General features: G+C 52.9%; 1 protein-coding gene across 1 annotated transcript in view; it reads left to right on the top strand.

Annotated features, from left to right (window-relative positions):
- The first annotated feature begins 12,446 nt into the window (after positions 1-12,446).
- LOC103067590 (uncharacterized) overlaps positions 12,447-22,931 on the top strand; it is a 90,159-nt gene continuing 79,674 nt past the window's right edge. Inside the window, 7 exon segments of the mRNA XM_088132203.1 lie at positions 12,447-12,579; positions 13,671-13,843; positions 15,305-15,463; positions 16,618-16,997; positions 20,136-20,188; positions 20,417-20,566; positions 21,946-22,208. Of these exon segments, the coding sequence (XP_087988329.1) occupies positions 12,447-12,579; positions 13,671-13,843; positions 15,305-15,463; positions 16,618-16,997; positions 20,136-20,188; positions 20,417-20,566; positions 21,946-22,208 (1,311 nt within the window).

The raw sequence follows: 22,931 nt of genomic DNA, 5'->3' as shown, positions 1-22,931 counted from the left end.
CAATAAAAATTAATAATAAAAAGAATAAGGCAGTAGGCAGATTGCACCACTGGAAACTAGCATTTACAATCTAAAGGGTAAAATGATGAGGGAGCATCGCCTGTACCAGCGAATCACATCAGCAGTTCATAAAGCAAGCCATTTCTAAAAATCTGCTTCGAAGAGCAACATGCACATCTTTAAAACAAAGTAAATAAAATATCCAACCCATTAGACTTTCATGTCACCACATCTTAGCATAAAATAAACTGTAGTTGGAAAGGTCACGGTATAAAATTACAGAACTTAAAGGGAAAAGGCACAATTTGCCCAAGACTTCAAAAGCTGCAGTTCTAGATAGGCTTATCCAGGAAGAAGTTCAACTGAAGTGTTTTAACATTTTGTTGGTGATCACAAGTAGCACATCAGCCCTTTCAGGGAACAAATAACAATTCCCACAGACTAAAGACGCACAGCTATTTTCAGATTGCCACTGATGTCTCCTGGAGCACCAGTGCATGGAAGCGAGATGCAAACGCCTGGATTTCACCAAAACAGAATAAAGTGAACGATGACTTCCCGTGACTTGAAAACAATATTTCTGTGTATGAATCTGCACTTTTGCACTGCTGCTCGTATTCAGTTTGCCATCAAATGCAGTTGCATCATCTTTTTCACAGGTTTTATTACTTAGGCAAGTATTCCACGTTTAATATCGGTGCATTTGATGTTTGTTTCATAAGGGAAAAACTTCTGCACTTGTCTCTGTTAAGTTTCACTCTATTACATTTGGCCCACTTCTCTAACCTATCCAGGTGGATTTATTTATTAGATTTAGAGGCTGCCCAACTCCAGAATGACTCTGGGTGGCTTACACTAAAAATAAGAACAATAAAAGGAGAACCATAAAAAGAAAACCCCAACAAACACACACCCTCTAACAAAACACACGGCCAACAGGAGTCCACAAACTAGCTGCCCCGAGGCCTGAGAGAACCTCATCGAGACTTCGAGAAGATCATCAGGGCGGTTGCTGCATGGATCTCCAGGCACATGTCATTTCAGAGGGCAGGTGCTGCAGCTGAGAAGGTGTGCTTCCTGGCTCCCAACAGGCACCACTGTTTGAGACCCAAAGGACACCGACTCTGCCCATCTTACTGGATGGGCAGAAGCCATGGCAGATAGTGGTCCTTCAAATAACCAGTCCCTAGGCCAGGAAGGGCTTTGTAGATGATAGCCAGCACCTTGAATTGCACCCAGAAGCCAACTGGCAACCAGTGCAGTTCCTGGAGAAGACATGTCACATGTGCATACTGAGGCATGCCCAGCACCGCCTGGGCTGCTGAATTCTGGACCAGCTGTAGTTCCAAGTGTTCTTCAAGGGCAGCCCCACGTACAGCACGTTACAATAGTCCAGCCGTGAGCTGACTAGGACATAAGTGACTGTCTGCTGAGCCTCCCAATCTAGGAAAGGGCACAGCTGGTGCACCAGATGTAGTTGGGCACAGTCCCTCTTGGTCACAGCTGCCACCTGCTCTTTGATCAGGAACTGTGTATCCAAAGATAATCTCTAGATTCGTGCGTCAGTTTTGAATGGGGAAGTGCAACTTGATCACATACCATTATGAAAGTTATTTCTGTCTTCTAGAGGATTAGTAATACCACTTTATTTGTATCATCTGAAAATTTGATAAGCATTCTCTCCACCTCCCTCCAAATCATTAATGAAAATATTGAACACTAGAGGGGCTGGGACTGATCCTACAGTGCGAGAACTCTTTGAAAGAGTTTTTGAGTCAGTTATGCATTCATTTTATGATCCTGCCATCCAGCTGACACTCAACTGGCTTGTCAATCACCATGTAATGGGGTACTTTGTCAATGTTTTTACTGGTTCAGGCTGTTTGGTGCAGATCAAGCCATCTTTGTTGGAATTTATAAAAATTGCTCAAATATCCCAGTTTGAATCTGGACACTTAGCAATGGCAAGAAATACTACAGCAACATAAAACAGAGAAGAAGGAAGGAAGGAAGGAAGGAAGGAAGGAAGGAAGGAAGGAAGGAAGGAAGGAAGGAAGGAAGGGAGGGAGGGAGGGGGGGAGGGAGGGGGAGGGGGAGGGGGGAGGGAAGGAAGGAAGGAAGGAAGGAAGGAAGGAAGGAAGGAAGGAAGGAAGGAAGGAAGGAAGGAAGGAAGGAAGGAAGGAAGGAGAGGTCAACCTTTTAGAAGATATACTAGGAGCAGTCAGGCAATATGCCGTTGTCTACAGTCTGCTGGCAGGACAGCAAGAGATGTCTTTTGGGTCCACACCCTGCTGCCTGGTAGCTTTAATCCCACTGAGGCACACAGTTGACTGTGTTGGCAAATAGGAACCCTCTGTAGGGTTTTAGTCTGCTCCAGTGAAGACAGGAAGAGTTAAGGAACAGCCTCTGCTGGTATTTTTGCTGAAGGGATTAGCCGTCTCTTCGTTACTGGCACGACAAGGTCCCAAGAAGTGGTGAGGTGAGAGGGATGCTCAAGAACAAGCGAGCCCCCTCCACCTAGGGGTCCGAGGGAGGGCAGGGCTGGCGGTGGGTGCTGTGGCTGGCAGCGTCCTAGAATGGCCTGTGGAGAGGCCGGATGGCCCACGGCTTTAAAACTGGGCCAGCTAAAGGCAACTAAGGTCTCAGCTGGAGATGGGGGATACGCTGGACAACTCGAGGCCGTGGCAGAAAGAAGTGGTTTCCTTGTGTGTTCACCTGTGCCACATGTGAAGAAGATAAAGTGTTTGATTAAGTTCCATCAAATCCATATCAGCCACTTAGACGGACTTTCTCCATAAAACTTTGCCCTGCACAAAAAATCGATAATTGTCTGAGAGAGACAACTATGAGTCAGACATGAGTATTTCCTGCTTGCATGTTTTCCTTGGCAGGCAGGGCAAAACCTGATTTGTGGAGTCCTCAGGGTTCTCTGAGCTTGGGGGTTTTCTTGCAAATGTTTCGCTACCTGGCTAGGTCACATCTTCCGTGTTGCCGAGCCGGCTAACGAAACGTCTGCAAGAAAACCCCCAAGCTCAGAGAACCCCGAGGACTCCCCAGTGCAACCCTGAGCCCCAGAGATTCTCCTCTGTTGGTAAAAACTGATTTGTTCTCAATAAAGATGTTCGGTCCTTGAGGAGGAGGAGGAGGAGGAGGAGGTCCAATACTCCAGCCGGGGGTAGCTGCATGGAGATGAATCGATGGTGGGGCTGCTCTTTCAGGGATTCCTCCCTTATTCCAGCTAATCTGTCAAGAATCGTGTCCCACGGCAGTCTGGGAATGAAGTAAGCAATCTATTACCGATAGGCCGGAGCTCTTAGCAAGCCTATCGGCAGAGCTTGGGCCAGTGTTCCCAGCCCTACCCTTCTAAAGGTGTTGGACTTCTGTTCCCAGCCTTAACAACCTGATTGCTTGACTGCTGGCCATCAAGCTGGGTTTAACTGCAGTCTTACTCAACGGAGCTGTGCCCAACTCAGCAGAATTTAGACAAGGTCGGCCAGGCCTGGGGAGGGGCAAATCTGGCTGTCAGCCTACAGGTTCAGCTCTGCCAGCACTGGCAGTGACCTGAGGGGTTCCCTAAAGGGCCACTGTAAGGCAACCTCCTTGGTTCATGTCTCCAACTGGCAACCTCTCAGACATGCAGATCAGCCGGGGGAGGGTGGGGGGACAAATGGGAGTCTTTTCTCGCATTCCTGTGGAGGGCAAAGAGAAAAGTCCAGGTGCTGATAGGGTCTCTTGCCACTGAGGGTGGTCTTTGAGTCTTGGCAGGAGGAAGACAGTTTTGAAACATAATTTAACCTAACATCCTTAATGTTAAGATATTTCCTCATAAACCTACTTGCATATGGTAAAACGTTGTTCCAGAAGATGCCAATGACTCCCAAGACCATATGAGCCAAGTACCCTTCAAAATTTTTATATTATCTACAAAGATAATCCGATGCCCATCCTTTCAAATACGTTATTTGGGGCACCCAATAAACCTGAAGTAAAATCTTTTGATGAATCAGTTTTAACCTTAACTCTGATGAAACCGATTTAACATTCTTTAAGACATCCAGCCGCCGGTGTTCCATGATCGGATGTTCCAGCGCTCCAGTTATAAGAGCTTCCTGGTGCTCTTGGAGGAAAAATACTAAAAAGGTAGTAAATCAGGATAGCAAACACTGCCTTGGAGTCTGCTGGGCAGAAACAGGGTCTTGCGTATCGCTCTGTGTGGGGCGTAAAATACAAATGCAGGAGCCTTGTGTAAAATAAAAGTAAGTAAAGTTTCCTTGAAGTTGAGCCTGACATGGCCATGCAGTTTTCTTGGCAACAATTCAGAGCAGTTTTGACACCGGCTTCTGGACATTGTTTTGACTTCCCAATTTAGCTCCCAGCCCTGGGAGTCCTTAGAGGTCTCCCATCCAAGGACTCATCGGGAGCAGCCTTGCTTAGCTTCCGAGCCCAGACAAGGTTGGACATCTGCTGCCATCTGTTTCTGCAAAACCACTAGACTTGGGGGGGAGTAGCTTCCCTTGTCTGCCCCTACAGGAGGGAAGCCCAAAGGCAGCTGCAGGGCAGTGCCAGGAGGGGTACAGAGAGGCAGTGCCCTCTGCCAGGTAGCGCTCTCTTACAACAAGTATGGGCCAGAGGGATCTACAGGCTGCCTGCTGCCAGTTCAGGGGAAGGGGCTGTGTCGTGGTGGTTGTTTTTTATCGGTGCCCCTCCTCTCCCACCCTGATCCCCTGAGCACCTGCCCAACTGCCACCAAGGGAGAGGTGAAGAGGTGGGTTCCTCCGCCAAGCTCTCCCCAGGAACAATGCTGGCTAAGGGACCAGCTTTAATCTTGGGTGAAAACAAAACTGGCTGAGGGTGCAGCTCACGGAGCTTGGAAGCCATGAGTTTGGAGCAGCTACAAACCCGTGTGGTCCTGCCCTCAGCCAAGCAGACTTTCTGTGCAACATTCAGTTTGTACAGGAAGGCCAAGCATTAAAAGCAAGGATGCGTTTCTGGGACTTCATTTTTAATCATCTATAAATAGCTGTGCCAGAGGAATACTGACTTTGCTGCTCACTATAAGGAAGTGATTAATTTTTTCTCCCTTTCTTGAAAAAACGGGTCCTCTTTCTCCTCCCTCAGGTGAGAAGTCACCCGGGCCAGCAGTCAGCTCTCCCTGCCGGGGCTCATCTTGGAATCCTGAAGCCTGCTTAGGATGCCAAGCGGAGCGATGCCAGCACAAGCCCCTTGAAGTGTCCTAGTGACACGGCGCCTGCATTCACAGGACACACTCAACCGGGTTGCTGAACTCACCAGTCCCTGGGCTCACGCCATATGTCAAACCGGCGTTTCTCAACCCTGGCAGCTTAAGATGTGCACACTGGCTGGGGAATTCTGGTGTCCGGTCCACCCGTCTTCAAGTTGCCAAGGTTGTGAAACACCGGGTTAAACCATAAAACAACCGTATTTGCTAAACAAAAAAGAAGACCCGCCCTAACCAACGTTCACTCGTTATTTTGAAAGCAGGCGAGCATCTACCATGGCAACAACATGACTCTTGGTGGTTGACAAGATACACGCAAACATAAAAAACAAAGCCTCCGAGGTACGATGAAGACAAAAGCTAACGGAGTCATTGCGGAAGAGCAGGCTGCATGGCAAAATGTGCGGCCTCCCTGCTGCACAGCAACTTCCCTGCCTGGGCTCCTTAACGCCATTTCTGGGTTGGCAGTGGAGTTCCCCAGGCTTATGGTCTTGGGGGACTTCAATCTGCCTCCCCTGGGGTGGGGTCTGAGGTGGCTCAGGCCACCATGGCGGCCAGGGGGCTATCCCAAATCCTCCAGAGCCCGACACGGAACAGTGGCCATACACTGTCGGAGCAGTGGCTCTGTGATCTGAAACCGGGGGAGCTTCTGGTGTCCCCCTTGTCCTGGTCAGATCACGCCCTGATCACCATGGGATCCCCTAGCGCCACTGTCCACTGCAGGGAGGCTGGACCCATTAGATCCGTCCGCCCCTGGCGACTGATGGGCCGGGAGGGGTTCCAGAGGGAGCTGGGGGCTGTTCCTGCTGGCCTGCTGCACGGTCCATCTGAAGCCTCGGTCGCCGCTTGGAATAAAGGGGCGGCTGAGGCTTTGGATCGGATCGCGCCCATGCAACCTCTCCACTCTCGGAGATCCCGACACTCTCCGTGGTTTACGGAAGAGCTAAGCGAGAAGAAGCGAGAGAAGAGACCCCTGGAGCGTTGCTGGCGCTCGACGCAGGACGAACTCGACTGAACACGGGTTAGAGCGGCTGTTCGTGCCTACTTAGTGGCGATAAGGGCGGCGAAGCGTCATTACTCCTCCGCTCTTACTGCGTCCACAGATAGCCGCCCCGCAGCCCTGTTTCGGGTGACATGAGCCCTCCTGGGTAAGGATGGCTCGGAGAACCTTCTGTAGAGATGCACGGAGGAATTTTCCCGGCATCTGTCGGATAAAATCCCTCGGATTCGTTCTCAGTTGGATGCTGGCTTTGCTGTGGGTCCAGTGGAAGTGCCTCGGGAGGAGTCTCGCCCTGTTATCTGGGAACGGTTTGAACCTGTTGGACCTGAGGAAGTGGACAGGGTCCTTGGGGCTGTGAGCTCAGCCACCTGCTCTCCAGATCCATGCCCCTCCTGGCTAGTGAAAGCAGCCCGGGGGGTGTCACACGAGTGGGCTCTGTCGGGCAGAGTGATAATCACAAACACTCCTGTTTGTGCAGAGCGCAGCAAAAACTCCAGCAAACTATTAGCCATGAAAGCAAACACAATGCAATGTCCATTTCTTGTTTCCCAAAGAAATCCAGTCAGAAAATATATACTAACTGGTGTTTATTGATAAAAATGCAAAATTCCATAAAATGCAAATATCATACAAAATATAAAGAAAAACACATCTTCTCATTTAATGTAGCATCCAAGACTTTTTAGCAACACAAGCTTAACAAAATCTCTAGCTACAAACTCTTAGAGAAGAGGTACACTACTTGGTACTTTGTTACAACTACGTAGCCCATAAAACCTACATAGTGGCTAACACTAAAACAACTAACAACTACTCAGAGAGACTGAACATTTTCCTCCCCTTGTATTATAGCTCTATGCCACCCCCACTGGGTAACTGGCATACACACGCCAATAGGTGGCAGTAAATAGCACAATACACAACACACAATAACAGGTGTTTTTGATCTCTGTAGTCAAAATATTATTTGTTATTGTTGTAAAGATAACGGGATGAATCCTTTCCCATGAGAATGAAAATCCTGACAGGCTCTAGCAATGGTGAATGCATCTTTGAGTGAGGGGGTTGTTCCCTCACCTCTTAAGGAGGCCTTGGTTCGCCCCTCCTCAAGAGGCCATCGCTAGACCCCACTATACTGGACAATGTTCAACCAGTACCTAACCTCCCCTTTTTGGGGAAGGTGATTGAGAAGGTGGTTGCGCAACAGCTTCAGGGGACCTTGGATGAAGCGGATTATCTGGACCCCCTTCAGTTGGGATTCAGGCCTGGATATGGGACGGAAACAGCATTGGTCGTGCTTTTGGATGATCTCTGGCGAGGGCGGGATGGGGGTTGTGCATCCATCCTTGCCCTACTTGACCTCTCAGCGGCTTTCGATACCATCGACCAGGGTATCCTTCTGGATTGGCTCAGAAGATTGGGGGTGGGCGGCACTGTGTTGTGCTGGTTCACCTCCTTCCTCCGGGGCTGATTCCAGTCAGTGGTGGTTGGGGAGGAGAGATCCCGCCCTCGCCCCTGTTATGTGGGGTGCCACAGGGTTTGGTGCTCTCCTCCCTCCTATTTAACATCTGTATAAGGCTGCTGGGTGAGCTCATCCGTCACCATGGGGTGAGGTATCATCAGTATGCTGATGATATCCAATTATACATCTCTGCCCTGGAGAATTAAGTGAATGTCTTATCCCGGTGCCTGCAGGCTGTGAGGGTCTGGATGGGGGACAACAGGCTTCAGCTGAACTCTGGCATGACAGAGTGGCTCTGGGTGTTGGGGCCTTCTAGTGCTAGAGTTATGCCATCTTTGGTACTGAATGGGGTTGCACTGCCCCAGACAGACCCTGTGTGCAATCTAGGGGTCCTCCTGGACTCACAACTCCTGCTCGAAGAGCAGGTGGCAGTCGTGGCTAGGAGGGCCTTTGCACAGCTTCGTGTTGTGCTCTAGTTGCACCCATTCCTAGATCAGAGGGACCTAATCACTGTCACTCATGCCCTGGCCACCTCCCGTTTGGATTTCTGAAATGCGCTCTACATGGGGCTGCCCTTGAAGAGTATCCAGAAGCTCCAGCTGGTGCAAAATGCAGCGGCCCGATCAGTTATGTGTGCCCCTAGGGTGGTTCACATTACACCTCTGCTCTGTGAGCTGCACTGGTTGCCAGTTTGCTTCCAGATCCAATTCAAGGTGCTGGTTTTGACCTTTAAAGCCCTTCATGGCACAGGACGAGGTTACCTGATTACATCTGCCCATCCCATCAGGTCCGGCAGAGAAGGCACGCTCCGGGTCCCGTCTGCCAGAGAATTCCATTTGGCGGGTCCCAGAAGGAGGGTCCTCCTCTGCCGTGGTGCCCGCCTCGGGGAATCTTCTCCCCCCAGAAGTGAGATTAGCTCCATCCCTCTTGACATTCCGCAAGTCCATCAAGACCTGGCTATGGGGGTGCCAGGAGACCGGGGAGATTTTGCGATGGCTCCCTTATTAATTTTATCCCCTCCTGTTTTGTGTGTTTTTACCGTTTTTTAGGTGTAATTGTTTTTATGTATCTATTTTTTAATTGTTGTACGCCGCCCAGAGTCACCTTGTGTGAGATGGGCGGCTATATAAATATGATAAATAAAATAAATAAAAATTTCAATCCCTCCCCTCCTACTTCAGGCTTCTCCCCAGCGTCAGCACGGCAGAGTTGCCAGTAAAGCTGCCGCCTTGACACAGGTGTTGGGGAGACAGGAGGAGAGCGGAGGAGAGGCGTGTTTTGGAGCTCTGCAGCCGGGAGGTCTTTCCTTCAGAAGGAGCAGGTGGTCCAGAAGACAGGAGGAGAGGCAGAGGGGCCCAGCGAGACAAAGCACTCACATATCCCTGTTGGTTTTTGCAAAATAAAACATCTCCCCAACCCTTAGAGGGTACGGTTTAAAAAGGAACCCATGACAGTCATAAAATCATAAAACTAGCAACTCTATATGATATCACAATAAAAAAATAAAAGATGAGGCACTGGATAAGCATCCCTGGAACACTCCCTGGACAAATTCAGTTTTTCACAGCCTTCTGAAGGCCATGAAAGGGAGGGCCTGCCCTGATCCCCACACTGTGAGTTTCTCCCTTAATGCTCTAGAATAGTGTTTCTCAACCTTGGCCACTTGAACACGTGTGGACTCCAACTCCCAGAATCCCCCAGCCAGCCATGCTGGCTGGGGGATTCTGGGAGTTGGAGTCCACCCATCTGAAGGCTGCCAAGGTTGAGAAACCCTGGTCTAGTAGGTCAGGCTGGTACAGGTTGGAGGTTGTGTTACCACCAAGACGGGCTGGGATGCCAAGATTTTGAGCTGATCAGGTCATTACTAACGACATTTTCAAAGCTTTTAAAGTAACAAAAAGAACATAATTCACCAAAACCATCTGAATAACAATACATTCAGCTAAAACATTTGCAGTGTCTTTTCCTAGACTCGATGCAATGGTTTTCTCAGAAACTCGAATGCTTTGGAACATACCAGATAAAAGCATTTTTAGTGGTTACCCAACTAAAAAGCTGGGCTGAAATAAATAGGAATAACTTTTATGAAATTTGGAACAGAAAGTTGGAGTTTTCTGTTTTACGGAATCAATGCTGTCTGGTTGTTGAAGCTGGTAAATACGTTTCTTATGCTACTAATCTGAGATTAACTCATTAAAATAGTTGTTCTAATTCACTGGCGATATGCTTCCCTGTGCCAGAAATGCAATGAATTTGAGCACACGTTTGTTCACAGTCCTTGGCCCTGCCCTGCGTTTGCCTCATATTGGCTGCGAATTCTTACTCTGGCATAGATAAGATTTAAAGATATTGCAAAAGTTTGGAATCGCTCTATCTCTGAAGAACTTTGGATCTACTATGACCAGATTGTTGTTTAAAGGATCGCATGTTCCTGGAAGAGTCGTACAGATGCCAAAGGTTGGGTTGATGAAATGTACCAACGCTCAGCTTTTGAATGGGCTTTTTTTTTTTTGAACGTCAAGGAAAAACTGGACAATATGATTCTGTGTAGTCAAGGTTTCATTTCTTGTTTAACCAGTGAGTTATAGCAATCATCACCTAGTTGTAAATCATTGTTGTGTTTTACTTTCTGGTTGGATGGGGGCTTTTTTTCCTACCCTTCTTTTTAAAATTTATATTCCCATGTTCTGTTTTCCTCTGTTTGAGCAATGCAACTATTTTAAAAATTAAGCAAGGTACTAACTAACTAAGCTGCGTGTACATGTAGCTTCTAATTGGCCTGGTCAGAAAAAGACCACGGAATAAGATCAAAATTAGGCAAGCGGGGGAATCCTGCGCCTGGGATTCTTCTGGGAATGACCCCTGAAAGTCATGTTGTGGTGGCTCCCCGTTTGTTGTTTTTACAATCGTCTGCTGTTCACCCTGGCCTCCTTCTTCTTCCTCGGGCTGAGAAGAGGGGACTGGCCCAAGGTCGCCCAGTTGGCTTCGTGCCCAAGGCTTCATGCCCATGGCACTTACCATCTCCTGGCTTTTACCCTGGTGCCTTTAACCACTACACCACTCTGACTTTCCTAGACATGGCTGAGTTAGCATGACTCTGTCCTTGTAATCTGCTTTGTGTGTACACCTTGTAAATTAGCCTATTCCTGGCCAAAGCTCTAGAAGCCATCCTTTGAAATGCTGGCCGCGTGCCCAGAAAGCAAGAGGAATCTTCATTCAGTTACACGGTGCCATTTGGCCATGACAGTTGCCTGAGGGCCCCATTCCCAGCGGCTGACCCGGTGCCCAGCCCCTGGAGGACATCCCCGCCCTGCTCCCCCCCTCAAGCCCTCCTGTGCTGCGGAGAGGCGCATGTTCACGAGCAGCCTGGGCAAAGGAGGGGGATGCGCAACTGCCAGCCCGGCCCACTGCCACCGCTGCAGGACAGGCTGTAGTGTGGCCAGAGTGGGCTTCTGTCAAGAGCAGACTGAAGGACGCACAGGGACCTGGGACTCAAAGGCAGAAGCTTCTGTGAGCTGTGGCTCTCTTCCTCCGATGCAGAGAGGGGCTGGGTCAGTGTTCCTCGACCGTGGCAACTTTAAGACAGGTGGACTTCAACTCCCAGAATTCCCCAGCCAGTTATGCAGTTGAAGTCCACCTGTCTTAAAGTTGCCACGGTCGAAAGCTTCTGCCTTTCAATCAAAGGGGTCATTTGCAAAAGGCGCTCCCCAGCTCCTCCTGATCTTTGGTGACCAGAGACTAACACGGCTCTCCTGCAAGCCCCAGGCAGAAAATGGCCATCTGGCTTGGAGTCCCACCGGTGGAAAGTCTCCCCTCTGCAAAAGTGGGTCCCTGGCTTCCAGCCGTGACGTTTATTCCCTTCTCCGCTGAGATTATCTCCTTCCTTCTTCCAGAATAACCCCAGCAAGACCGAGGAACTGCCCATATCACTTAAACTTCCATTCTCTGGGGACTTGAGAAGGAAATGAGTTGATAGAGATGACTCTGTGCTGAAGGATGGATTCGACCTCCTTCTGGGAGGGAACCCCTCGAGTTGCAAAAGGCATGACCCAGGAAGTCTTCTGGCAGGGGATTTCCCTGTTTAATCCTTCCGTCCTGCAATTAAATGATTACCGCCAGAACAAAGTCAGTGTCCCAGAGTTAGAGTCATGTGAACACGCCAACATGATTTCTTCAAGGAGAAAAAATGGAAGCCACTCTTCTTTCTTCCCCCAGGGTTTTGGTGGGGAGGGGCGACCTCTCTCAGGGGCAGTAGAAGCATCATTGACACGGCTGCCAATTTCCCCACGTCCCCTTGCCAGGGTGGGAAGCCCTTCCACAACCTTCATTCCATGCTTGAAAGAGGAATTACCCTGGGGGGAGGCAGCTCCCCCCGCTGGCTGCAGCCATGAAACTCCCCTCCTCCAACTGCGAGAAATCTGCTGCCCCCCCCCCGGCCAAACCATAAATGCCCTTTCCCGGCAGCCCCGGGGGGGGGCTTTGCAAGGGGGAAAGAAGGGAGTGGGGCTTTCCCTAGCCAAGTCTCTCTGGCCACGGGTGTGAAGCGATGAAACTGGGGTGAATAGCTTGCAAATCCCAACGCTGGGAGCCGAAGAAGCCCTCTATCCACATGGCTTGCCCCAGAAGGCCGCGGGTGCACACCGCGGCTGCAACCCTTTCCTTTTCCCACGTCCCGTCCTGGGATGCAACTGCAGAAGCATCCTCCCCCCCCCCGGACCGATGCTGCTCTTGGGGGCTGGGGGCGGATGAGGTGGCTGGCCTGGGGGCTCAGCCTCACGCGAGGGAAGGGTCATCCGCCAGCTGGCCAGGAAAGCGCCAGCAACCTCAGCGCCTTTGGGATGCGGAAGGGCGCGGCCGTGGAGGGCCGCAGCAGCCCTGGTGGGTCATACCCTGTGTGGGAGTCCGGGGGCAAGCAGAGCTTCCTGGAATATTATTTGCATTTACAGAGATGGCAGGGAGGGAGAGACTGGGAAAGTGGCAGGAAAGTCAGCATGGCCTTACTAAACTATTGCCGGGTGTGACTTGTTCTTAGATTGGGGAGCTGATAAAGGCGTCACAGCGTTATCGGCTTTCTGGGTTGCACAATACCTGAACCAGAAACCAATCCATGGACTGTGTTTGCACAACCCTTAAATCCTCCCCACCCCCCAAACACAGCCCAGAAGAAACCAAGGTTGAACCTGGCCCAGCTTCTCACACTCTGTGTGTTCTCATCATCTCTCATCTTAAACAGCCTGCTAAAATGGGTTGTGTGAATGCAGCTGGACTGTCCTGTTAATCAGGAACCCAGCTTAACCTGCATGAAACCATGTTAGGACTCCCAGTCAATTTGGGGTGGGCGAGGAGCCTTTCCTCGCTCCACAGGCAGGGCCAGGTGGCCGATCCAGCTGCTCTCCTCTGGCCTGAGAACCAGCAGAAAACTACGCTGGCACCAGGGGTGCTGCCCGACTGCCCAGGCTGTTCTGCCTCAGGATCGAGGCCGGCAAGGGCGCCACCTGGGCAGCCTCAGTGCAGGACAAGTTCAGGGAATCAGGCCGTTGGGACACAGCCAGGCCCCCTCCTTCTAGCCCGGATCGGTCTGCTGGGCCTGTTTGACCCTGAGAGGCAAAGAGCCCGACCAAAATGGGAACGGCAACGTTTATTTTCTTGGTCCAAAGAAAACGGTGCTCCAGAGAGAGGACAAAGGAAAAGAAATCGTGCGCTGTATCAGTGTCGTGTAGTGACCAGATGCTGCTGATCGCAAGTCAGCCCATTCACTCGGGCTTCTGACAGTCCTGACCACACGCAGCACATTCCTCAAGGCCCCCAGCCCACCCCTTGCCCTTCTTCCTGTCGCCTCGATCTCATCCCGCCCGGAACATCCCTTCCCATCCTCCCCTGCCATGGCCTCCCTGCCCTTCTCAACTCACTTTCCCCATAAGTGGCTGGGGCCAGCTGAAACTGGGGTCCCTTGCTCCCTTATTCCATAGGTCCCTCACCGTTCCCCCTTTTGGCCCCGGGGAGACCCCCTCCCTCCAAGCCATTCACGCCAGCTGAGTCCGAGCCGACCTGGACCGGCCAGCCTGGGAGGATCTGGGGACGCCGAGTGCCGATCCAGCAACGGCACTGCCAGCCACGCATTCCTGCCACAACCCTGGCCACGGTAATGCTGACGGCAAGTGTCAGGTTACGCAGCCAGGCTGGCGAGAGACATAAATCCTGCTGGAAGTCGAAGCATTTCTGCTATCTTGGGTGCCTGATCTCTTAATTGTGATAGGTTTAAGGGGATAAATAAGATCTTAACGCTTTGCAAGGTGGTTGCTGTAAAGGATTGCCCCCAAATGGGGAAGTCTTCGCATTTGGAAGGCCCAAGACCCTCAGAGCTACCAGCATTGCAGGCAAAGCCTCAACCTGTTGGAGTCCTATGTATGTATGTATGTATGTATGTATGTATGTATGTATGTATGTATGTATGTATTTATCAAATTTGTCACCGCCCACCTTTCCAATTTCCTCTTGGGGTTTTGCCAGTTTGCACAAATGCCACCCAAATGCCAGCCAGGCAGTTGCACAATTTGTATTATCCCCAGAGGGCGACATTTTGAAGTTTCTGAAATCTGCATTGAGGTCTCCGCCGCTGCAGGAGCAGCCTGGCCACGTGAATCAGCCTCATCCTCGCCTCAGACCCCAGTTGGCCAGCTTTCTGCGGGCGGGGGCGCCGTGGCTGCCAGAAACGATGGATCCATCCCAGTGTTGGGAAGCGGCCCAGAGCCTGTCTCCATGGCATCAGAAGACTTGAGGACGGACCCTGATGGGCTGTACGTCTGCGGAAGGATTCGAACCCAGCCCTGCTCTCCTGCCCCAAACCCTTGGAAAGCAGTCTGGAGAATGAGAAGGTGGGGGACCCAAGGGAGGCATCACAGCTCTTTCGGAAGTGACCCCTTCTCCAGCTTCACAAAATGGAGCCACAAAATACCACTGCCCTGGCAGCATTGAGGTGGGAGGGGAGAGAAAGGGCCGCCTATCCTCGGGGCGAAGGGGGCTGGCTGGATGTCCGGTCTGTCCGTCTGCGAATTCCCTCTTTGCCTCCTGGCTTCCTCTAGCGCAGGGAGGACCCGGGGCCCTGCCTTCGCCAGCAAAGCCAGGTGCAAAGCCTGGTTTATGCTCCGAGATCCTGACCTGAGAAATACGGGGTCATTGCCTTTTGCTCCTGCCATAAAATATCAGAAAAACAAGCCACCGAATGGCTTATGTGGCAAAGGGATTCCTGCAAGTTCAGGGTCAGCCCAGGGCGGTTTGTGGCCTACTGCCGCCACTGCCTCCTCCTTCACACAAACAGAGGCGGAAAGGTCATGAAATCACAGAACCAGCGTTTGGGGGGACCTCAGAGGTCATCCAGCCCAGCCCCTGCTTGGTGCAGGACCCGCCTTGGGCAGGTCGCCATCTGGCCTCCATCTGAAGAACTCCGGCACCCACTACTTCGCGTGGCGGCACCAGTCTGACCCTCCTTCCCAGGACCTTTGACCCGTTAGGTTTGGTCCTGCCCTCTAGAGCAACGGAGAATCTCCCCTCGGCCGTCTCTTCACTGGCCTAACTTTCCAGACCCTTTATCTGCTCCTTGAAGGGCTCAGCTTCCGGCCCTCTCCCCGGCTTGGTCACCCTCTTCTCCGATTTGTCACCGTCCTTCTCCAACTCTGTTGCCCAGTACTGGGCACAGGATGCCACTGACCAGGACAGAGCCCAGGAGGACAGTGACTTCCCAGGAACTGGACTCTGTGCTTCTGTTAGTGCACCTCAAGATTGCACTGGCCTCTTTAGCAGCCGTATCACACTGGTGGCTCATGTTTAAGTTTGGGTTGACGTGACACCCGGATCCTTTCCACACATGCTACTGCCAGGCAGAAAGGGTCTCTCCCACCTTGGACACTTCGGTCTTACTTTCAAGCCACCTTTTGTGAGGGAGGCAGAACTGGCCTTTCCTTCTGCACTTTATTTTTCAGTCCAAATGTTCCCTCACCAAATTCTGCCAATGGCTCTGAGTGGGAAGAAGCGCGGCATAGACTTGGCTGGGGGTTGGGGGGAGCTGGAACAGGAGCATAGCGGGGGAAGGAAGACACCTGCTCCCCCCCCCCAAGGCTGCAGGGGCTGTGTGGAGCAGAAGCAGCATTTTTGTGAGAGCCAGTCACAGGACCGAAACACGCATAAAGTAAATGCACACGCACGGTCCTGGGAGCGGCTCGGTTCCAGGAGAGCCGGTGGCAGCTTGGCCGGCGAGGGCTGGCTGGGATGCTGGCCTTGCAAGCCGGAACTGGCCGGAAAGGCCTCGGCTCGGGAGGAGACTGCCTGGCTGGATGCCCCCCCACGCCTAACCAGGTCAGAGAAAGACTTGGCATCAGCAGACAGCCTGGCTGTTTTTGTGTGATGTGAAGGTAGCCCCAGCGTAGCCTTGGGGGAGGCAGGGGTTCCTCTCCCTCCAGCCTTCCCCAGCCACGATCACTTGGAAAGAAGGGTCAGGGCACAGGAGCGTCAGCCAGACAGCTTCCCCGCTGGAAAGGAAATCCAGGCCAAAGCCGGACGGGGTACGAACGGAAAATCCGAGGCTGCATCCCAGGGACGTGGCTGATGGGGGACCCTTGCCCCTGAAAAGCTGGAAACAGGGAGCCGCGGAAGAAAGGACCCAAAGCCCAGCCAGTGGGTCCGGGGCCATGAGGGCTCTGCTGCCCCACTGTCCGAAGAGCCCTGCTGGAGAGCTGGGCGGCTGTGCGTCCCCATGAAGGAAACCCCCGTCGGGTCCCCCTGACACCCTGCTGCGAGTTTCCTCCACCTTTGCCAGAGGAATGAGCGACCCGTCCTGGCAGGGCAGCCTCTGGGCTGACACGTCTGGCCTCCCTCTGGCGTGCCTCAGCCCGCCTCCTCCTCCTGCCCGAAATCTTGCAGGCTCTCCTGCCTCGTTTAGCCGGCCGTGAGAAGGGCACGACCCAACTGTGGATCTGGGCTCTTCCAGGCACCCACGTGGCCAGGGGTTGCCGCCTTCACCTTTGTTTCACTCGTGTTTACACCTGGCGGGAGAAACCTTTATGGCTGCTTGGACTCCGCCCTCCTGTCACTCTGCTGGGGTCTGTGTCACCCGGGCCGGTCCTCACTCCACTCCTGGTCTGCAGCCGCGATGGATTAAGGCTACGCCGAGCGGCAGCAGCGAGGGAAGCAGAACAGCAGCAGCAGCAGCTGCCTCCAATGCTCCCCTGCGCCATGGGGACCGGGTGGTGCCTCGTGGGCAGCTTGGTCTTCCTGTGCCTCTCCATGCCGGGGAGCAAAGGGTAAGCGACTCAGCCTCCGTGGGCAAGGCGCCTGGTTAATGTTAAATTCGAATCCCTGCTTCTCTTCTCGGAGCAGGCAGTGGGTTCAGGTCAACAGCTGGGAGCTTCTTTGCAGGTCCCTTCCCTTCTTCCTCTGTCTTTGGCACCCCGGGGGAGAAGTGGAGGTGTCTGTCCTCCGGCTGACGGCCACAGGCATCGCCTTCTCTCCCCCTGTCTGATGTAACTTCTGGGCCTTCTGAGAAAAGCCAGCATCTGGGTGCTCCTCTCTGAGTTGTCAACAAGGTTTATCACCGGTCTTTCTCCTCCGTTCATATTTTCCCACTGGAGCAAAACTTGGGGGTGTTTCTGTCACTTGCCTATCTGTAGCTAGCAGTTTATATTGGCGGGGTGGGGGGGGGTCAGATCATTGCTGCTAATCTGCACAGCTGAAGGTTCCCCCAGAAGTTCTCCCTGAAGGGCCAAACATCACTGGCAACAAGATCGACTCCAGGGAGCGCCCTCCCCATGACTGTGCTTGAGACCCGTAGCTACAACTTCCTGGGGGCCCCTCTCCTGCAGGCTTGGATCTGCTTCTGTGACGTTGGGGAGGATTGCCTGATCCAGCCTCTCCTGCTAACGTTTAGCCTTCTCTGGTCTGTCAAATGGGAAGAAGCCAGTAGCCTGACTGCAGCACGTTACAAAGATTAGTGAAAGATTGCCTGTCCCCATACAACACACAGAACCTGGGGATTAAGACAGCCTGTCTTCAGAAGGGGCACAATTCACTGAACCGCCAGTTAACCAGCGGGCAGGGTTGAAACAACTCCCTGTGCCACAAAAGAATCCAACCCAGGACGATATTAATTAAGCTTAGCGCGTTGCGTGACTGCAGCTTTCGCCAAACTGGTGAGCTGCAAGCGGTCACTGCGACGCCCCAAAGGGTGACTGGCCCATTACTAGGGGTCAAGCTATACATGATGCTTTGACCTGTTTCTTTAAACAGACACAGCTGCTTTTGGGGGGGGGGACTAGAAAGTCAAAAGGGGGGATGGGAGGAGGGGGGACTTCACCCTGACCCAGGACGGTTTTCCTGCTCCCAATTTCCTGGTTGCGGCTTCTCTGCGGGGAAAGGCTTTTGCTCCACCTGCTGCCGACACCCTTGGCCCTAAACTCAAGCGACCAGCAGCTTGGGCAAGGTCCTTCTCCTTTTGATGCCCCGAGCTCGGTCTGCTCCAGGCGGGGAACCTGCAGCCGCAGAGCCCCTGAGGCCGGGCGGGAGGAGGAAGTGCGGAGAGTCCGACCGGCAGGGGGGGGACTTGGGGGTCTCCAGTCTCTGCCCCTCCTTTAAAGAAGGGCCCCGGGGCCAGCGCACTGGAGAGGAGCAGCAGAGAGTTAGGGCCAGGGATGGGTTGGTTAGCTAAGGGTGGCTCAGTGCTGTTCAAACTCAGCAACTTTAGGATGTGTGGACTTCAACTCCCAGAATCCCCATCCAACATCTGTTTTTGTTGTCCCATTACTTAGGCAATTTTGACTTCTCTAGATACTCATCTATTTCCTCCTTTTGAACTTCCTCGCCTTTATATAATTTTGCATCATATTTTTCAAAAATCTTTTGCATTTCCTTATTGTGTGTTGTAATATCTTTTCCTTTCTGCAACTTTAGTATCATTTTTTTTCTTTCTTTCTTTCTTTCTTTCTTTCTTTCTTTCTTTCTTTCTTTCTTTCTTTCTTTCTTTCTTTCTTTCTTTCTTTCTTTCTTTCTTTCTTTCTTTCTTTCTTTCTTTCTTCAGTTCGTACGCTAACCATTTCCCTAGTTTATCTGCTGATTCAAAATGGTTTGGCTTTGCAAAGCTCATGTTTATTTGTATTTAACTGTCAGCTTCGATCGTGGTGCCATCTTGACTTTTTTGACCATACCCTTCAGTTGTAGGAAGCCTCATTCTGTTGGAAAGTTGCCTCTTCTCAGGCCACTTCTGCTCTCCCAGTTTCCCTGTGCTCCCGCCTCGCTTTCCTTTTCCCTCCAGGGCCTCCTCCCCTCTGGGCCCTGCCGGGCAGCCTTCCAGGGGGAAGGCAAGGAGGGGGCTTCTCTCCTCCAAAGGCTCAGGGTCGCCTCCTCCTCCTCCTCCTCCTCCACCAAGCCCAGGGAGGCCGCCTTGCTGCCCCCGCCGTGGCCGCAGCTGGAGGGGCCGGGGCTGGACCAGGAGGCCCAAAGAGGGCGCTGGGGGCACGCTCGCCTTCGCCTTCCGCTCCCCCGACCCCTAAATGCCTCCCCAGGCGTGTTCGCGGTGGGGAGACCGGGGCCAGCCTCCAGAAGCTCACAGGGTGTATTTGGGCCACTCGCTATCAGCACAACCTCACTGGATTGTTGTGGTGGCAATTCTGAGGAGGACAGTTACTATATACTAATACACTGAATACACTAAATGCACACGTAACATATATGTGCTGCGTCTGATGAAGCAAGCTGGAGCTCGTGAAAGCGTCTGCCTTTGAAACAAACGTCGTCGTCGGAAAAGATGCCCCCCGGCACCTCCTGTTTGGGGGCCACCATAGGCTCTTCTGCCGCTGGCCGAAAGGTGGACAACAACCCGAAGCACAAATACACAAACGCATCCCTCGCTCAGACCCCCTTCCTGAGCACGTCCCCAACCCCCAAGTCTCCCCGAGGGGTGCTCGCCATCCCCGCCTCCCCTGCGTTTTCAGCCCCCGTCATGCCTCGTGTCCAGCAAAGCAGGTCACCGGAGCCCCGGCTTGGGACGCGGTTGCTCCAGGCAGCACCGTCTGCAGCCGAGGGCCGGCCGGCTGGGCGTGTGGTGCTTGCGGCGGTGACAAAGCCCCCCCCAGCAACTCTAGAGCTCCCTCCTTGGAAGATTTCAACTGGCAGTGATTTGCCATCCTTTGGGTACCAGGGAAGAAGTCCTCCTTTGCCTGAGCGTGGTAACGTTTGCTTATGGTCTCCCCCTCGGCTCCAGCTCGACGGGGTTGGTCCTTTCCATTCTCCGCTGATGGTGCACACTTTGGGTTGCTCCCGGTGCATCTTCCCCGGGATCTGAGGGGCTGGGGGCCGGCCTTGCTCTTCTCATGGGTCCGTCGGTCCGTCTCGTGGGAAGGATGTGGGCACACGGAAGACGCCTCAACTTTCTCCACCTCCCTCGGCAGGAGAGAAGAAGGCAACCGAGTGGCTGGTCTGGAGATCTGGACTCATGATGCAGGTACCCCCCCCCCCATTCCTGCCGGATGCCCTTAAAGCAGCCTCCCCCCAGCTCAGCATCTCTCAAACATCTTGGAAAACCCTTCTCAGGTTTCCTTGCCAGCCCATGGGCTGTGGATGATGGGAGTTCTTTTCCAAGGCCTCTGGAAGGCACCAGGCTAAGGGAGGCTGCTGGAAAGCTTGCACGGCTGTTTTTCACTGTGCCTCCCCACCCCCCACCCCATTTCAGACTACTTGGCCAGCTGTGACTTCAACAACAACTCCTGGCCCTTTTGTGACTGGACCCAGACCTGTGGCACCAACCAAGGCACCTGGATACGCACCAGGCATGATACTCCCACCCCCGGCACGGGGCCAAGTGGGGACTGTCCGGATGGAAGTAAGTGCTCCGTTACAGCAATGGGGAAAGCCCCCCTCCCCTCCCCTCCCCTCCCCTGCCCTGCCCTGCCCTGCCCTCCCCTCCCTGTTCTCACTGGCCCTTGATCCCTTTCTCACAGGCCACTGTGTTTATGCGCCCTCCCCTGCCCAGCTGGCTGGATTCCAGCTGCCCTTAGACCCTGGCCATTAGGTCCTTGGCCAGGGATGATGGGATATGGAGCCCAGAAGCAAAATAAGGGCCTGAGATCTCCCCATCCTTGGTGGATTCGCATTGAAAAGAGATGCTCCTCTGCCTCAAAGCCAAGCCACTGCCTGGTTTATGAAGGCGCCTCTTCCCCAGCACGGCTTCCATCTCTCCAGCCCTGACAAGAGGAGCCAACAGAATCAGCCCGGAAGAGCTGGGGTGAAGGCAGAAAGGAGATGCCACTGCAAACTCTCCGCCACCCCCCTTTCCCTCTTGTCAGTCAGGAGGCCCTGGGAGCCATGGTCCTTCCCAGGGGCCACAGCTGCCGGCTTGCCCTGTTCCTCGTGCGGAGCAGCCCTGGTGCCCTCGCGATGAACGGGGAAGCCTGCACTCCCCGGCGGCCAAGCATGGTTCGCCCGTCCCATTGGATGCTCCTCTCTCCTTTTTTCCTGACTGCACAGCACCACCCCTGCCTAGAAAGGGGGGGACACACGTAGGCAGACACCGGGCATTGTTTTTCCTCGACAGATGCTCACGCTCAGTCTAAGCAGAATTGATTCTATTAACCCAGCTGTCTGAGGCTGCACGACACCCTGAATCTTAAATGACCAACATGGACGGGTCTACACAACGCTCTAGGCTGAAACACACAAGGCTAGTCTGTGGTTCAGTGTGTTGTGTGGAGCCTCCCCATGGCCGCTTTCTCTATGGGTGCCTAAAACGAGGGGATGGTGCAAACGGGGCCTTCAAGGACCAGGGTCTTTTGGGGGAGCGTCACTTTAAGTTGGCCCTGCAGAGGCATCTGGAATCTGCGAAGACTCCCGGCCTTCTCTTTCATGAGGACTTAGGAAGGCCCTGCTTCCGGAAGAACAACAGCCCCCTCGCATGGGGTCGCATGGGATCAACGGGCCCCTATCTTGATTCAGGCCTGCTGCAGAACTTGTTGACTCTGCTCAGATCTGAACGAGGTTGCTCTGACATTGTCACCTCCCAACGGTTAGGCTTTGTCTACCTATCGCACGAAGCTCTCACATGATTTGCGTGGTTTGGACTAAGCACGCTGCATGAAGCTGATCGGGGCTTCATGATCTCACCTGGTCACCCCTTCCCTCTCTTGCGGGCACTGCCGAAGCAGCCACACAGTCTTGCTCTCTGTTCCAACAAACTGCTCCGGGCATCTTCCCTTCTCCTTGCAGGAGGATACTTCATCTACCAAGAAGCCAGCAACTTGATTCCCTACGACCTCAACAGGCTTGAGAGCCCCCAGCTGGTGGTCTCTGGAGAAGTGTGCGTCGACTTCTGGTATCACATGTTTGGCTCCAAGGACTTCAACGAGCTGCACGTGACCCTCTTGGGGGAAGAGGGCGAGTCTGTGGTATGGAGCCGGACGGGCAGCCAGAGCCCCGAGTGGCAGCATGGGCTCACCGCGGTCTACTTCACAAAGGAGAGTCGCCTCAAGGTAACAGCTTGGCAGCTCTTACAGTATGGAAGGAAACTGCTAGGTTGGACCAAAGTTTCACTGCACCTTCTGTCCTGCTCCCCGAACGGCCACTAAGAGGCCCCCATGAGGCTGAGCCCCCCTCGGCAGTTGAGGGCAGTGGCCCCTCCTAGCAGCTGGCAGTCCGAGCCTGGCAGCTCTGGCAGCAGTTACAGCCCTTGAGGCTGGTAGCTGCTGACAACCTTCGCCTCCAGTCAGAGCCAGACTAGCCCTCCTTTAAAGCCACCCAAGCTGAGGACCATCTTAAAATGCTGCATGAAAATTCCCTTTCCCCAAAAGTCTATTCAGAATTATTGGGTGACACCTGGGTTGTAGCATTTTAAAGTGGGTGTGTGTGTGGAATTCTTCACTTTCTCCAGGGGAACAAGAGAAAATACAAGAGAAACAAGCATAATTCATACACTAACCAAAATCAATGAGCTAGAAAGGACAGATAACAGTCATTAACTAGGACATCCATCTCTGGCTATGAGGTTAAAGAAAAAACTTCAGTTACTCTGAGGTTCTCACACTCTCCTCATGGCAGCCTTTCCCTGTCTAGGACTGGGATGATGGGAAGTGCAGTTTGGCCTCATCTGGAAGAAGATAGTGGCTCCTTCCTTCTGGCTCCTCCACAGGGGCTCCTCCCTTTGCTCCTTGCAGACCCAGCTGCTTCCTTGCTCTGACTGGACTTGTTTTAACTCT

This window comes from Python bivittatus, unplaced genomic scaffold (assembly GCF_059951505.1).
Source record: "Python bivittatus isolate LINGU-HERP-01145 unplaced genomic scaffold, Pbiv_v1 ctg000980_np1212, whole genome shotgun sequence".
Classification (NCBI taxonomy): domain Eukaryota; kingdom Metazoa; phylum Chordata; class Lepidosauria; order Squamata; family Pythonidae; genus Python; species Python bivittatus.
The sequence above is the reverse complement of the archived record's forward strand: the minus strand, read 5'-3'. Positions and strand labels throughout refer to the sequence as shown.